At 33.9% G+C, this 18,017-nt stretch overlaps 2 protein-coding genes across 3 annotated transcripts; both read left to right on the top strand.

The window, feature by feature from the left end:
- The first annotated feature begins 2,393 nt into the window (after positions 1-2,393).
- On the top strand, positions 2,394-6,229 carry LOC109208154. 2 transcript variants are annotated; one of them, XM_019371202.1, is made up of 4 exons: positions 2,394-2,473; positions 2,667-2,960; positions 3,718-4,089; positions 5,389-6,229. In XM_019371202.1, the coding sequence occupies exons 1-4, from the start codon at positions 2,471-2,473 to the stop codon at positions 6,010-6,012; spliced, it is 1,293 nt and encodes a 430-aa protein (XP_019226747.1). In that variant the 5' UTR covers positions 2,394-2,470; the 3' UTR covers positions 6,013-6,229. The 2 variants fall into 2 exon arrangements, with proteins under 2 accessions (XP_019226747.1, XP_019226748.1); XM_019371203.1 differs by lacking the exon at positions 2,394-2,473 and having other exon boundaries at positions 2,514-2,960.
- Positions 6,230-12,871: 6,642 nt separating this feature from the next.
- Positions 12,872-15,573, top strand: LOC109208153 (7-deoxyloganetic acid glucosyltransferase-like). The gene is made up of 2 exons (XM_019371201.1): positions 12,872-13,523; positions 14,396-15,573. Exons 1-2 carry the CDS (start codon positions 12,875-12,877, stop codon positions 15,337-15,339), a joined length of 1,593 nt encoding a protein of 530 aa, XP_019226746.1. The 5' UTR covers positions 12,872-12,874; the 3' UTR covers positions 15,340-15,573.
- Positions 15,574-18,017: the final 2,444 nt, after the last annotated feature.

The following is an 18,017-nucleotide window of genomic DNA, read 5'->3' as shown; positions in this document are numbered from 1 at the left end:
GATTGAATTGTTATATGGTGATTAATGAAGAGATTGTTATACATAAGTTACTTATAGATGAAATATTGCACATTAATTCTAACATACATAAAATAAAAAATATAGATTTTTCGCATAACTTAATACGGGTATTATTTAGTATCGCTATCATCCAAAAGTTATATTATTTATGCGGCGACTGTTTTTTCTTATACAGCCAACCAAAAATTGTATAATATCTTATGTGAGATTTTATACTAGGTAATAGTCCTAATACCATCAATCAAACAACCCCTTAAGAGTGTCGATGGAACATGTTTTGTGTAAGAACTACGACGACTATCATAATAGGTACTTTTAACCAACTAAAATTTAAGAAAGATTATAGGACTTAATAACTTTTCCTAAACATGCACTATCCACTTGTATCAATAATTTACATTTATAGCATAAAGAACATAACATTTACTCCTATTTCAAAATAGTTTTCCACATCCATTCAAAAAATTTAATCAAAAAACAATACTTCCTTTTTAATAGTCACTAATTGGAAGTTCAAGTTCTTGTTGCTTCTCTTTAATTAGGAAACATGAAAATGATATTGGCTGCAGGATCTAAGGTTGCGTGTGAAATGCAAATAAACTAATTTATGCTCAACTCGAACTCTACGAATGGAAATAGGGGACTGCTACTTCAATGCCATAACAAGTCAAATAGGTAGAATATCAAGGGATGTCAAATTTGGGCCCAAGTCCAAATGATTTGCGCAACTCATTTAAGGTTGGGCTGGTTATTGACCCGTCCATTTAATGAACTCAATACATTTTGACCCAACTCAATTCAACACATTTAAAGTTGGGCAGATTTTTAGCTCCAATTGATCCATAAGTAACTTTGTCAAAATACCTTAGAAATAATTTTTTATTTGATACTTTATATATGACCATAACAAAAGAAAAAAATTCTTATTTAATAATTATACAATTCATAAGAAAATAACACATTTTAAGTAAAGCTTGATAAGAGTTGTGCGGGTTGGGATATTAACACAAATTTTAGCCCATCTTGACCCAGCCCAAGTAACTTTTGGACGAGTCATTTTACCCGCTCAATTATTGACTCCGCCCATTTTGACCCTCTCAAAATCGACCCAACCGGCCCGTTTAACACCCTAAATATCACTAAAGAAGGGTCACTATTTAAGGATTTAAGTTACATACACTTAAAATTGTAAAGAGTTGTTAAATCATAATAAGTTACTTACTATTTAAAGTAGATTATTTATCAATGCTTGTTATACATAACAGTTTAACTTAGATGCAACAGCAGTTAAAGGATATTTATATTATTTAATCAGTTGTCATCTTTAATTGTTGGATCGAAATAAAAAACGCTAACAAACGCAAATTTTGGTGACGATAAATTAGATGACGAAATTAAACCATACTAAAAGAGAACAGTATAATGGGGTTTGATCAATTGACGAATATTTATAAAAAAATTTACTAACATAAAAGAGAGTATCAAAATATCATAGAGAAATCTCTCCCCTAATCAAGACTCTCGAAATATTAAAGGACTACATTGTGGATGTTGTTCTGTTGTTGTGTGAAGAAGAAATCCTCAATTAATAGAGGTCCACAACCTTTTTCTCCAACAAAACTATCTGTTATGAAAGAGATCTATATATTTCTTTCAGAAAAATAAAATCAATTATGGTAAATATAAAATTCCATTATAGAAAAAAAAAATCAAAACAAACCCCTTAAATTAATATCATGATTGTGAAGATATTCTCATATACTCCCTCCGTTCACTTTTACTTTGCATGTATACTGAAAATAGATTTTTATTTTTACTTGTCACTTTACGCATATCAAGATAAGACAAAAAAAATTTCTTGTTATACCTACAATATTTATTACTCATTTCAAATAATTTTCTCATATCCAATAAACTATGCATCAATTAATATGGGTATTAGAGTAAATTATGCACTTCATTTATTATTTCTTAAGGGGCGTGAGAAAACAAAATATACCAAGTAAAAGTGAACGGAGGGAGTATTATTTAAACTCTTCATTGCACACCATTGAGTTTCCGCTTCTACTCTGTGGAAACTCACTATAAGTGGAATATATATATATATATATATATATATACATATATATATATATATATATAGATAAAGTTGTCTCTGTGTGACTTATAGGTCGCATGCTAATATTTGCATTAGGGTAGGTTATTTACCTCCTGCCCTTTGAGGTACGACCCTTCCCTTAATCGTGAATACGAGATGCTTTTTGCACTGGCTGCACTTCCTTTTTTTCTTGTATCATATATTATTTCAACCAACAGTCAAACACAAAAAGAGGATATATATAGGAAAAGAAAAGAGAAAGATAAACTCCAAACCAAACAGAGAAATAGAGAAGTTCGTGCTGTCACGACATTTTAGACAAAGAAATGCACGTTGGGGTGGTGGCTTTCAATGGTCGGTTGGTTGGTCCTATATGTCTTAAACTTCAAATAATTAACTCTCCCTTGTAATCCAAGAGACTAATTAGTTTCCATTTCCTTTTTAATACTCAACTTCTCTCTTTTCTCTCTTTCATTCATCAAAATAATTACAATCTTTTCAATCTTCTTTTTGCTCTGATATTATTATTATTATTATTATTATTCAGATGAGGACTTTGTGCCCTAATTTGGATAGAGAAGATGGGCTTGAAACTGTACTTGAAGTTCCTATTCCTGAAGAAATGTTTGTTGATTCATATAAACATAAGTCATGGCAAAACATGAAATCTTGGATCAAATCTCATAGTATTAATACTGATCATAAATCAATTCATGCTTCGGTATTTGGTGGTAGAAATGCTGAGATTCAACTCTTGCTTGGTGTTGTTGCTGCTCCTTTGATTCCTCATCCTATACGTTGTGATCACTCTGTTAATAAAAAGATCAATGATCATCCCATTGTAAGTTCTTTTACAATTCTCAAGTTTCCTTCTTCTTACTACTTTTGTTGTCTTACTTTATGTGATACAGTTTGAATTTAGTCAGACGAATTTTTTTTCATACGTCTTTTTAATTTTTTGAATTGTTAATCATTGTAACTTATAGTACTTTTTATAGAGTTTTTAAATATGTAAATTTTATTCAAAAAAAAAACTTAAAGATTCTGCATCACATAAATTAGGACGATATTTATTTTCTCCCATCAACCCTTTCGATCAAGGGGTAAACGGATGAGAAGAATTTAAAATGAAATTTACCATAATCGAGCCACTACTTATTGCCTGTCAACCTTTCACAAAGGTAGGGGTAAGGTCTGCGTACACTTTACCCTTCCCAGATTCCACTTGTGGGATTCTTACTAAGTTTTTTGTTATTGTTATTATTATTGTTGAACCACCACTTATTCTACACAAAAAAAAAATCCGGTCTAATTCAGTAATTCGTGTGGAGAAACTGAATTTTTTATGTATGACATAGATTTCTATGAGAATCCTTGAAGTAATGACGGTTGATAAAAATAATTCTTGATGGAGAAAAATCTAATAAAGAGTGCTAGCTTCTCCTATAGTAGGTTTTAGGTGGCGTGAATCTGAATTAGTCAAGCCAATAAACTTGCGATCATAGAACATCTATTTGCTCATTGATACCTAATTTAATCTTGATAGAGTTCTCGAGATAATTTCTCTGTTCTTAAAACAATGGTTGGTACATGTACAGGAAGCTTCAATGGCGAAATATATAGTGCAACAATACATAGCTGCAGCAGGAGGAGAACATGCTCTGAATTCCATTGATAGTATGTACGCGATGGGGAAGGTGAAGATGGTGGCGTCTGAATTTATTGAAGGAGATGGTCTAGGATTGAACAATGGTAAGGTGATGAAAATCAAGAGCGCGAAAAATGGGCAAGGTGAAATGGGAGGATTTGTATTGTGGCAAAAAAACCCTGATTTGTGGAGCATAGAATTGGTACTTTCAGGATGTAAAATTAGTGCTGGAAGTGATGGTAATGTGGCTTGGAGGCAAAGTCCATGGCATCATTCTCATGCGTCTCGTGGTCCCGCTCGGCCTCTTCGTCGTTCCTTACAGGTACTTTATTGATATTGTATATTACTGTTACGACAGAATTGCCTTGAAGTCACTTAAACTTGCATCATTCTTGTAAAGAAACTTAGACTTTTTCCATTTGACCATATAAAAATAAAGTGAATGATTTCGTTATCCTGTCTTTGTGCCATCTTCCCATGTGGACCTAGGAATGGGATACCATTTTACCTAATCAATAAACTGATATGATAAGTGGTCCAATTGACAATTTTTGTAAATATGCAAACGTTCATAGCCTTAAAGAAAATTGGGTCAAAAAGTCAACATTTAATGTAGCTTGGAATTCTTCCTTGTTAAGGGGCCAGGTTGTGTAATCACATGACCCCTTCAAGTTGTTTTATAGGGCAAGTTGAAACAAAAACTAGAACTAACCAAAGAAAAGAAATGAAAAAAGCCAGCAATAGTGGAGCCTCTAAAATGAAAAAGAAAATAATTGTTGAATGAATATACTCTGTATACGTGGATATTGATTAGTTGAGATCAATTATGTTAACAGGTCTTGATCCAAAATGTTAGGATCGAAATAATCAGGTATCATGTGTAAGTTAGTAAAGCAAACCTTAAATGATAATAAATCATACAGCAAAAGAGAAATATATCAAAAGAGACACAAATATTTAATGTGATTTTGTCAATTGACCTACATCCAAAAGCAGAAATGAGCAATCTACTCCTGATTTATTTTCCAATTCTATTTGAATTTGCATAAAATGACACTAATCTCATATTAAAGTTATGAACAACATATTGTTATTATTAATTCTGTTTTTAATACGCCCCTTAACGTGAAGGCAGACACTTTTGATAATGGGTGAGATCAGACTCGAACTCAGGACCATTGTCTACTCTCGTACAATGAAGTGTTTGACCATCTCGTTTAAAGCTTAAACTATTAAAGAGACCGTACTTTTATCTACTTAATTACGTCTTCAACATCTATGTTCATACTGAATGGTTGAGGTTCATCATGTAAACAGGGTTTTGATCAAGTCCACTACTAATTTGTTATCCAACTCTATTTGAATTGCTTAAAATAACACTCTTGGACTAAAGTTAAAAAGAATATACTGTTATTATTTAATTATGTTTTAAATACGCCCCTTAATAGGAAGATAGAAACTTTTATTTGGTAACGGGTGAGATCAGACTCGAACTCAAAACCTCTATCTGCTCTCATACAACGTTAAAATGCATAACCATCTCGTCTAAAAGCTTAAACAATTAAACATACCATACTTTTATTTACTTAATTATATTTTTAACATCTGGCTATGTTAACAGGGTCTTGATCCAAGGTCCACTGCTGATTTGTTCTCCAATTCTATTTGTGTTGGAGAAAAGACCATAAATGCTGAAGATTGCTTTATATTAAAGCTTGAAGCAGATCCTTCAACACTAAAGGCAAGAAGCAGCAACAATGTAGAAATTATGAGACATACTATTTGGGGTTATTTTAGCCAAAGAACAGGCCTTTTAGTACAACTTGAAGATACTCATCTTCTTAAACTAAAATCCCCTAAAAATGATGTCTTTTGGGAAACAACAATGGAATCATTTATTCAAGATTATCGAACAATCGATGGTGTTAACATTGCATATGCTGGTAAAACATCTGTTTCTTTATTCAGATTCGGCGAAAATTCAGAAGGTCATACTAGGACTAGAATGGAAGAAATTTGGGCAATTGAAGAAGTTGATTTTAATATAAAAGGACTTTCTTTGGATTGTTTTTTACCACCTAGTGATTTGAAGAAAGAAGATGAAGATTGTGGGGTTGTTATGAATCATGGTATAACCAAGAATTCAAGGTTGGAATTCAAGAATCATGTCAATACTCATAAATTAGTGAATGCTGGTAAAAGTGCAACCAAAATTGTGGCTATTGATGAAAATTCAGAAGACTAATATTGAGGCAAATAAAGACTTGTAAATTTAGTATGCTGTGGTTATTTTTGTAAATAGAGAATCACAGGATATGTTGTGTATAAAGTGTTTATATATACATGCACATCTTATCTCAGTAACTTTTACTAAAGGTTTGATTTGATAGTAAATTACTAGGGACACATGACTTTGTATAGTGTAAAGAATTTTAATGCAATCATTACTATATTATATGTGATAGTAGGTTACTTGCTTTATTTTCTTGTTACAACTTCCACTTATATTATAGATAAATATGTGTGACTCCCCTTACTATAAAAATCATATGCATTGCCATTATATGTAGAAGTTGAACTCTATTTTGTATATTTATATATCGAAATTCATATCTATGTTTACTTCTCCAGTTGGTAAACATAGATTATACACTGACTACACGCCACGCACGCACACATATATATTCACTGGTTATTTTTAGTTTAAACGGTTAGGTAGGCGACTATTTAGGTCACTGCAACAACAAGTGGGCCTAGAACAGAATCGGGTTCAGCGCTGCAAACTTTCCAGGAAAGTACTATGTCCACATTCAGCTTAGCTGGGCATTTTCATACATAACCACTTTTGGGGCACCATTGAAGTTGTACCGCATTGTAAAACTTTTTGCAAAGTGTATCTGCTTGAATCTGAAGTAGTTCAATCTCTTCAATCCAACTTCAGAAATCAAATCTGAAGTTCTTTTATCTTTCAAATGCAACTTCAAAAATCTGAATTTTAATTGGTTCAACCTATTGAATGCAACTTTGTCATGCCCCAACCTCGGGGAGCACGACTGGCGCTCAACCGAGTGAACTCGGTCGAGAAAGCCTATTAGACACTTTCTACCCAACTCACTTATGATCAAAAGGAGGCATGCTTTCATTAGTTAAACAATAGGAAGATCATGTAAACATTACCAAATCGTTTCATTAGTTACATCATTGTTAAGTTTCAAAATACACACATTCTTATGATTGAGTGAAACAAGAGTCTAAAACACAACATAACCCGTTGACCTTTCCAACACCCATATACAATCTACATAGTATCTAGGAAGCCCCAAAATAGATACAAAAGAGTACTACAAAAGTGCCAATAACAAGGCCCCGGCTATACCTCAAGTGCAATACATAAAGGACCAAAAGATGAATGACCCCGAAGTGAAATGGGGCTCACCAAGACTGATGGGAGGAAGATGCACCGCTAATGCTGATCAGCACTGCCTGATATGGAGCCACCTGCATCCATTTAAGACGCAGCGCCCCCGGCAAAAGGGATGTTAGTACCGTTGAATGGTACTAATATGTATAACTAAACACCATCTCATTAGAATGAACAATAATACAAAAAGGAGATAATCATAAGTTCAATAAGGGCTTCAAACAATACTAAAACATCAAGTAAGGGTCACATAAGTTCTCAAATCAATTTTCATATTATTAGGTTGGGAAATATTTAGTGCTGATATGCCACAATCCACAATACCACCGTGTTCTTACACGGACTCCGATCTCGACCCGATCGGCTAGATCATCTCATTTGAGACATCAACCATATCCACAATTTTCAATTATCATTTTCAGCATAGTTACCACCATGTGTGCGGTATGACATCCGATCACGGCCCGATCGGCTAGGCTATCTCGTTCGAGACATCCACCATATCCACAATTTCAATCAATCATCCCACTTCATATTTTTTTCCCATCTTTCAATACGTTATCACGAGTGGCCTCATTTATAAAGTCATTCTTGGCACTTGGCCGTATTTCACAATTCAAGTTTTTCCTTTTTCACATTCAATATATCATTATCATCAGCAACAATCAGGCCTATCATGTGAGACGTTAGTACCCGTATGGGTTAACTTGGAGAATCCTAAGCACATAGAGGCTTTTCATACAATTTGGCATAACAACCATTTATTCAATTTTTGATATGAAGTCTGAACCTTTCTTAAGACACATTCCACATTTTTAATACATCCTCAAATGACAAGATGACATGGTAAGCATTTAGAATAAATATTGAACATATATCATTCAACACGGCACATTAGGAATAATCAATTCTAATATGATCAAATTGGGGACTTACACTAGCTACACGAACACCGGGGTATTTGATTGTAAGAAGAAGGGGTTTTAGCCATACATACCTCAATTGAGCCTCTTAAAACTCTAGGATGTTCCGAAATATTACCAACTTCAATCTATTTTAGCAATATAGCAAAATTGAACCCAAAATTAGGAAAACGATCATAATTCTAGCTCACTTGAGCATTCTATCAAACACTTTGTGTGTATTAAGGTTTCATGGACCCTTTTTATAAAAGACTCCACCAACCCATACCCCGTTCTTTTCTATCTTTAACCACAACCTCCCCACATACCTTAGGAACACATGCATGCAAGGTAATCACTCTCATTCCTATGAATTACCTTATTAATGGCCCATTCTAGTTACATTTCGAAATTAAGAGTTTGGTGATATAATCTTACCTCATAGGAAGAATACCTAGGTGTCTCTCTTGATAACCTTCAAGGTGTAGAGCAAGAATTGAAGAGCAAATTTGATGGGGATCACTTTATCCCTCTAATACTCTCTTTCTCTCTCTAAAGATATCAGAAAATTAGCTCAAAATGGCCCCTTACACCTATTTTAACGAAGTGGGGTCGGGTTTTAAAACCCCAAAAATGAAGCTCCGGAACAGGTTCTGCGATTGCATATGCGACCGCATAATAGTTATGCGGTCCGCAAAAAGATCGCAAAAAATGGCCCTGCAAACTAGGCTGGTATGCTTCACTTTGCGGCCGTTATGCGGCCCGCAGACCTGTTCTGCGGTCACATAATGCGCCGCAGAACTTCCCTCCGCAAAAGTCCAAGGAAAGTGCAGCCTGCGAAATAGTTATGCGGTCGTATAATTGGCCGCAAAACTGACCTCAAAATTGGCCAAAAAGACCGCTTCACTCTGCGGCCATTCTGCGGCCCGCGGAGTGATTATGCGGCCGCATAATGGGCCGCAGAAATGCCTACTTCTCCAAAAATATTTCCTTCAACTCTCCAGCGTGCTGTTCAATCCAAAAAGTCCGAACCGCGACGAGCTTTCTACTATTATTAACCTCGATGCCTACTTCGGCATCACGGAATCCGAATTTTTAGGAAAATTTTTACGTGGCCTTACAAACTTTAGATTTCCAATATTAAGTTCTGAAATATAAATTTGTTCTTCGAATTTCAACAATCTAATACACTATGCAATGCTCAAATCTACTCCAAAATGAGCTCAAATTTGAAACATAACTTTCAAGTATCATAAAGAACAAATTTCAATCATCAATGTCAAAACAACAACAAATTTAAATATACAACTAAGAAGAAGAAGAAAACAACAGTAAAGAAGAAGAGTAAAGTGTGTGTATCTGAAGTTATCAACAAATCGGGTATCAGCTAAACTTTTTTTTTAATAAGTGGGTACAAATTCAATGTGTGGTGCAAAACTGAGCAGCATATGAATATTTTAGGAAAACTTCCAGCTATGTCCATTTATAAGTAGCTTATTACAAAAATTGGTCAATTCAAAAAATATTACTAATATTATCCAAATGTTACAAATATTAGCTAATTTACTATTTGTAGCCAAACAAGGTTAAATTTTTTGCTTTCTTTTAAGTGATTGTTATTAGAATAGATTGGGTACATCTTAAGGATTTTGAATCTCAATTTTGGGATGATTTGGTGAAGTTTTGAGGTGATTTGAATTGAAAATTCGAAGTAGAAGATGAACTTGGTAAAAATAATGTGTATCATTTGTGTATCACATATGTATCATATTTGTATCAAATGTGTATCACATATATATCTATGTATAACTGTGTGTGTGATACCTACGTGATACGTGTTTGATAGTGTCGCAGAAGTATTTTTTGAACTCGATTTTACCAAAGAATGTTGATATATACCAATTCAGTCCAAATCACCTCCAATCTTCCTCAAATTTTGTAAATTGACTCATCCATATGTTTTCAATGAATTTAAACTATACCAATTGAAAAATATCCTTTTTTGCTTAGGTTTTGGAATCTTGAATATATATATTTTTTAATAGTTTATCACCTTGTTTGCTACCTCATCCATGAATTTCCTTTTCGTCTTGCATCTAATGTTGTTGATCACGCTTAAAAATATGGAAGCAGATCTTTGCGTGTGATTCTTGAAGAGAAAGAACCTTGTTTATTTGAGTTTTTAATTTTTATATGTGCTTAGTTTGTTTTGGTAAGTATATGATTAATGGGTAGAGGTTAGTAAGTTAGTACTTATTTATGTAAAATTCCCAAATTTTTACGCTCCAGCTTTAAGTTGAGCCCATTGAAATTTCTCTATACTTGACCCATTTATTAAAGGATTAACACTTTCTATTTGAAAGGGAATGATCGAAATTAAAGAGGGGATTTGCAGCCGTACCCTATATTTGTGCCACCTTTTAACCTGTACCCTATTTTTAAAAATTATTAATTTGGTAGCTAGTTGACAAAAAAATTATCATAATATGATAATTACGCCCCTGATAAATCGAGTGATCTGCAACCTCATTCATGAAATGCATGCTGAAGTTGTTTTACATTGAAGCATTAGCATTAGCATGCTACTTTGGAGATGACCTCATTCGCATTAGCATACTGTAAAACAATCCCTGATAAACGTAGCAGCATGCTAACATTTGGAGATGACGTTGTTTTACAGTATCAGGGGTTGTTCATTAGCATGCGAGATGGTGTAAAACTTCAGCCAATTACAGTAGCAGCTGAAGTTGTTTTACATTGAAGCTAAAACTTCGTGCTAATGCATGCTGAAGTTATTTATCTTGCAGTCTACAGTTTTGTCATGAGTTTTATTCGAATCTTTCAGTCTAAACATGCTGAAGTTATTTAGTTCATTTGCTAAAACTTAGTTTAAATATGCTGAAGTTATTTTGTTCATTTGCGAAAACTTCAGACTAAACATGCTTAAGTTATTTAGTTCATTTGCTAAAACTTCAGACTAAACATGCTTAAGTTATTTAGTTCATTTGCTAAAACTTCATACCAAAACATGCTGAAGTTTTGTCATGCAGTCTACAGTTTTGTCAATAGTCCTGAAGGGCAAAATCGTCTTTTTAAAACGCTTTTAACAAAAAACGCTTTTAACAAAAAAAAGGGTACGCACGTATCTCACACACATGTATACATGGATATACATGTGATACACAATTGATACAAATATGATACATAAATGATACACAGTGTGATACACATATCATTTTTTTTCATGTTCAGTTTTTACTTCGAATTTTCAATTCAAACCACCTCAAAACTTCACCAAATCATCCCAAAACTGAGATTCAAGCTCCTTAAGATGTAGCCAATCTATTCTAATAACACCCACTAAATATTTTTACCACATACGATTTTGCTTGGTCCATAAACTTATGAGCAACCAATAATTTATGAAATGAAGACATTAATATCATATCATATGGAGGAATTGCCTAATTGTTTTAATGCGCCTGATATTTTCTTACCAAAGTCGAAAGAATTAAATATGTCCATATCCGTTGTATTAATCATGGTTAAGATCAGTGGCAGAGGCAAAATTTCTGTTAAGGGGGTTCAAAAAAAAGTTAAAAAAAATTATAGCTAGTGACAATTGAAACAATGACCTTACAAAGGAATTAAACCACCTTGACCACTACGCTATGCTTTTAGGTTATGTCAAGATTCAAAACATAATATATAGAGGTAAAAATAGATTTTCCCTTATATATAATTTCGGCGAAGGGGGTTCGGTAAACTAAATCCGCCCCCTAAATCCCCCCCTGGTTAAGACACACTAATTTAGGAAAATGAAAAACGTGTTACGCATTCAAAGAAGGAAATTGAAGAACTAAAAAGAATAGGAGATTGAGAGGAGCTAGATGCAAGATTTCTAGCACCACTCTTTAAATGATATTCTAATTGTGGTCCAGAACCATTGATATCTATAAAGAGGATCAAGCATATTCATCTGCATATAGACAAGACAAACAATAAAGGAATCAAGTTTTTTTTATTCTTTAATAATTTTTTATTAAACTAAAGGGACAGCTGATTAATAGAAATGTCACATACTCCTCTCCCAATGAAAAAGAAAAGCATTAACCATCAATCTCTGTACAGACTAGTAACATAAAATTAATATTATTATTTTTGTTTTTTCATTATGGGCCGGTCGCGGCTCAAAAGAAAACTTTGGAGCAACAGTAAATTTGTCGCCGCATAAGTCTCCGTATAATCTATACACCACGGGTTCGAGCCGTGAAAGCAGTCACTAATGTATGTATTGAGGTAAGCTGTCTACATCACACCCTTTGGGCGTGACCCTTACTCGAACCCCACGTGAACAGGGGTGAAGCTACACAATTCTAAGGGTGGTTTGTTGACCACCCTTACGAGAAAATTACATTGTGTTTATAGGTTAAATATTAAGTTTTAAAGGTATATAACATATATTGAATACTCTTTTACGGAGTCTATTTTTCACTTTTTTTTAAGTTTGAACACCTTGAAAAAATTTCTGGCTTAGCCACTACATGTAAATACAGAATACTTTGTGCATTGAACTACCTTTAATTTATTGTTTGGTTCGATCCCTTCTCAACTATTTTATTGACCTCTTTATCTTTCATCAACATATGTATTATAAAACTTTGCCATAAAAAAATATTTAATATTTGAACCTGATCTTCAAGATTTATTTTCACGTGATTGAAGACTAGACAAATGCCACTAGTCATGAGTCAAATTATTATATTCACAAAGTAGAAGATAAAATGATGCTAATTTCTACCAACTTGACAAACATATCATTCCCTCTCATAACTCTAAACAGTCAAAAGAAAACCATCAATTTAAGATCCAAATATTCAACAAACCAAACCACAATTTTACCATTTTTCAACCAAAAAATGAATCAAGAATCACTTCCTCCTCATGTTCTAATCTTCCCTTTACCATTACAAGGTCCTGTAAATTCCACGTTCAAACTAGCTGAACTTCTTTGTTTTTCTGGCCTAGATATTACTTTTCTTTTAACTGAAAATATCCATAATCGCCTTATTTCTCATACAAATATTAGTTCAAGATTTGAACGTTTTCCTGGTTTTCAAATCAAGACAATTTCAGATGGTTTACCTCAAGATCATCCACGTAAAGGTAGTAAATATATGGAGTTATTTGATTCTTTGAAATCTAAAACAAAGCCATTGTTTAAAGATATGTTGACTTCTGGTTGGCTTAGTTCTGATGGGAAAAGAAGAGAAGTTAGTTGTATTATTGCTGATGGAGTTTTGGGATTTACTTGTGATGTTGCTAATGAAATTGGAATTCCAATTTTTAGTATTCGTACTATTAGTCCATGTTGTCTTTGGATCTTCTTTTGCCTTCCTCAACTCATTGAATCTGGTGAATATCCTTTCAAAGGTTAGTAAATCTTTCGTATAACTATTATCACAAGCGTATTCATGATTTAAACTTGAGAAATTCATTGTGTTAAATTTTTAATATTGAGTTTATTTATTTCTTGAGATGTTAGATTTAGATATGCGTGATTTTTTCATCTATATATTTGTATTTCGTATTGAAAATACTAATTCATTTAGCTACATGTCTCTGAGTAAAATAACTAATTAAAAGCTCAAATATAAAGGTAAAACTTGAAGAAATACTTTAATCCTAAAAATAGTGTAAAAAATAAAAGGGAAGGTTAAAAATTACATATTTAAAACCACAATGTTTTCCATTGACAATTATTTCTTCTATGAGTCAATATAGGATGGATTCTTGAATTCTTTGCTTTGTACTCGAGTTACATATTATATATACATAAAAGCAGGGGCGGAGCTAGTCGGGTGGAAATCTCTCGCCAAAAAATTACATCATATATGCATAAGATTAATTTTTTATCTCTATACAATAGATGTTGAATCTCCTTATTAAAAATCCTAACTCCGCCACTGCATCAAAATTATTTAATACGAATACTTTATCAATGGTAAAGTTGTCTATGTGTGACCTATAGGTCATGTATGACCTATAGATCAGGGGTTCAAACTGTGGAATTAACCGTTGATGCTTGAATTAGGGTAGGCTATCTACATTATACCCTCTTGGGTGCGACCCTTCTCGAAACTCTACATGACGGGATACTTTGTGCACCGGACTGACCTTTTATTTTTTATTTTTATCCACTCTCATTTTGAATTCACCGACTCTAGATTCTATGTTTGAATCTATCTATGCCTATTTTAAGCACATAATCTTAAACTATATTCAACTACTCTGATCATTTGCAGGTGATGACTTGGATGAGCCAATCAAGAGTGTGCCCGGAGCTGAAACTTTTCTCCGGCGACGTGACCTACCGGACTTTTGCCGTACCGGCGATTTGACAGACTCAAATGTCCAACTCTACAAAACAGAGGGTCAAGAAAATTCACGTGCTTATGGTCTTATACTCAACACATTTGAAGAGCTAGATGGACATCTTCTCTCTCAAATGCGAAATGTATGTCCAAACATATACTCTATTGGACCACTCCATGCACATTTAAAGAATAAGCTAAGTGAAGAAAACAATTCATTGCCACCATCTTCAAATAGTTTATTTGAAGAAGACAAAAGTTGCATTAATTGGCTAAACAATCAGCTACCGAACTCTGTTATATACGTGAGTTTTGGAAGTATAGCAACTATGACAAAAGAACAACTCATGGAGTTTTGGTATGGTTTGGTGAATAGTAAGCAAAGATTTTTGTGGGTTATTCGGTTGGATTCTGTTGCCGGAGATGATTGGAAAAACAAGATTCCCGTGGAATTAGCCGAGGGTACGAAAGAAAGAGGTTATATTGTGGGGTGGGCTCCACAAGAAGAAGTATTGGCACATCCTTCTGTAGGCGGGTTTTGGACTCATTGTGGATGGAATTCGATTCTTGAAAGTGTATATGAAGGTAAGCCAATGATTTGTTGGCCTTATTTTATGGACCAACAAGTGAATAGTAGGTTTGTGGAAGCAGCTTGGAAACTTGGGTTGGACATGAAAGATACATGTGATAGAGAAATAGTTGAGAAAATGGTGAAGGATTTGATGGTGGTTAGGAAAGATGAGTTCTTGGAAAGAGCAAATCAAATGTCAAAATTTGCTAAGGAATGCTTGAAAGAAGGTGGATCGTCTTATTGTAATTTTGAACGTCTCGTGAATGATATAAAGTCCTTAAGTGATAAAGTTCGTCATCATTGAAATGACCTTGAAGCTGTTATATTTGTTCTTTTTTCCACTTAGGGTATGCGGATATTCGACACGACTATGATTTATGCTCTAGAAAATAAGGAAATAATGAAGATGATATTTAGGGTAGGATTTGTGTTTGACGCAGTTTGTACGAAGATGGTGTTCTATGTTTCTTTTTTTGGATGTATTTTCAACATGAGTTTAAACTTTATCCACTATTTTTACACAATTCTATCATTTAAATGCTAACTATATATCACTGTTATACTTATCATTGTGATTTGGTAGCATATAAACAAATGTGTGTAGCTATTAGAGCGATCAAATTATATTATTGAACATGTACTTTTTCTTACGTCTACAAAGCTTAAATTCTTTCAAAATATTTTGGCGAATACATAAAGCGCCCCTTTAAGTTGTCCCTAACGATCATTTGAACGCTTCGGTTGAGATTTTTCATTTAAACATTTCACGTGACTAAAAAGTGAACTCAATAAACACCCGACCTAGTCAGCCCCGTCGCGTGTAATACACCTCCAGTGTATATTATAATAAGCCGACACGTGAATAAACAATAAAAAATAAACCATTAAAAGGTGTCTAATTAAAAACTTAAAACATAAAGGTTAAATTTTTCTCGAACATTCCGTCTAACACCTGAACTCTCTCTTTTACCGAATGCCACCCATCTTCATCTCTTCGATTAAGCTTGGTTTAATCGGCATTTCCGTTGCAAAATTCAACATTTCTTTCACATACTAAGTAGGGTTTGTTCAAATTGATTGTTGGCTCATGATTTATCACCTGAAGGTCGTCCTAGAGTTTTGAAAGTGGAGTTTTTGTGAAAAGGGGCGTCAGCCGTAAAGTTGCTTCGATTATTGCATAAAGTTATGTTATTTTTATGCTTAGATTATGTATTTTTGTATTTTATTGCTATGCGTATGTTATGATGCTATTAGCTTAGGTTTTTTTTTCTTCTAGAAAATTGAAAAGGTCAGGGAATATTTTGACTGGTTTTCTTTTGTCTTTTTCAGTACTGAGTCACATGGACGAATATATTGTTGTTGTCTTTCACCATGGGGGTCACTTTAGTGATGGAAAGTATGTGGGGTAGGGTGAAATTATAGGGCATGTGGTGGACAAAGATCATTTTTCTTTGACCGGGCTTTTGTACACAAAAGAAACCCCTGAAATGCGATACAACTCAGTTGGTGGGTTCTTTCTTCAATGCCCTAAAACTCAGAAATTCTTTTCAATTGAAAATAATATCAACTACTAAATTTGATAAAATACCTGAAGGATGGGTATACTTTTGATGTCAATGTGAGTCATGTGATAGATAATTTAGAGATTGTGGAGGATGACCCTGTGGGATATTTACCTTGCTCATAGGTTGGTGATAGTGACCAAGCTACAATTAATCCAAAAATTAGGGGTGGTCCAGGAGTTAGTTTACATGTTGGTGAGGGCATTGGTGTAAATGTTGATGAGCGCATTAATGTAACTGTTGATGAGGGCATTGGTGTAACTGTTGATGAGGGCATTAATGTAACTGATGATGAGGGTATTGGAGTAAATGTTGATGAGAGTATTGAGGATATAGAAGTAAATACTGCTGAGGGTAGTGGTGTAAATGCGGAACAAAATAGGGCTACATTTTCAGATGAGGATATAAATATTGAAGAGGGTGCAGCTGCAACGCATGACAACAGTAATGAAATAGATACAAATCTGTCTGAAGATGAAAATTATGGTGAAGATGACCTTGAACATATTCTACAAGAAGATGACGGTGAGATAGATGATGAGTTAAGATCTGTGAGGAATGCTGCTAGGGAAGTAAAGAGAAACATGCTGAAGAAGAATGTGAATGATGCTAGATTAAGAAGTAAGAGAAAACAGAGGAGAAAACCTGTTTTTACAGAAGAGGTAATTCTTGGTGAGGCTGGAATTGATAAGGGGTTTGAAGGCATAGGGATAAATGAGAAGGATAAATAAGTTGGAAAGCTAGGTGGGGATGAAAAGTATTTGGACAGCTTAGATGTTGGGAGTGTAGACAGTGATGAAGAGTTAGACCCACTTGCTGAACCTGGTGTTGATCTTCCTTCTAGAAGAAGAAGTCAAAGGATCAGGTATGACTTTGATGCTAAAATTCCTCTATTTAAGTTGGGCATGATCTTTGATAATGCAGAAGATTTTATGAAAGCTATTGCTGACTATGCTATTTAATATAAAGTTTCTTTAAAGATTAGACCTAATGAGAAAGATAGAGTAAGAGTTAAGTGTAAGCATGAAAAGTGTAAGTGGCACATATTTGCTAGTAAGGATAAGGATTCAGGAAACTTTACCGTGAAGACATACATACCCGTCCACAAATGCCCAACAAAGAACAAGAACAAACTTTGCACAACCAAGTACATTGCAAGAAAGCTCCAAGATAGAATCATCTCAACTCAAAACATCACAGTACATGAGTTGCAAGAGGTTATAAGAGTAAAATGGGGTTTGTATGTTGGAAGATCACTAATCTATAGAGCCAAGATGAAGGTAATTAGCCAGTTCATGGGTGACTGGAACCTTGAATTTTCAAGGTTGCTGGACTATGCTGACATAATTAAATCCACCAAATCTGGAAGTTCATGTTGGGTGAGAACTCATATAGAAACAGTTCCTGAGAAGCATTTGTT

The sequence above is a fragment of the Nicotiana attenuata genome, unplaced genomic scaffold, assembly GCF_001879085.1.
Source record: "Nicotiana attenuata strain UT unplaced genomic scaffold, NIATTr2, whole genome shotgun sequence".
Lineage (NCBI taxonomy): Eukaryota > Viridiplantae > Streptophyta > Magnoliopsida > Solanales > Solanaceae > Nicotiana > Nicotiana attenuata.
This window is presented reverse-complemented; position numbering and strand designations above follow the sequence as displayed.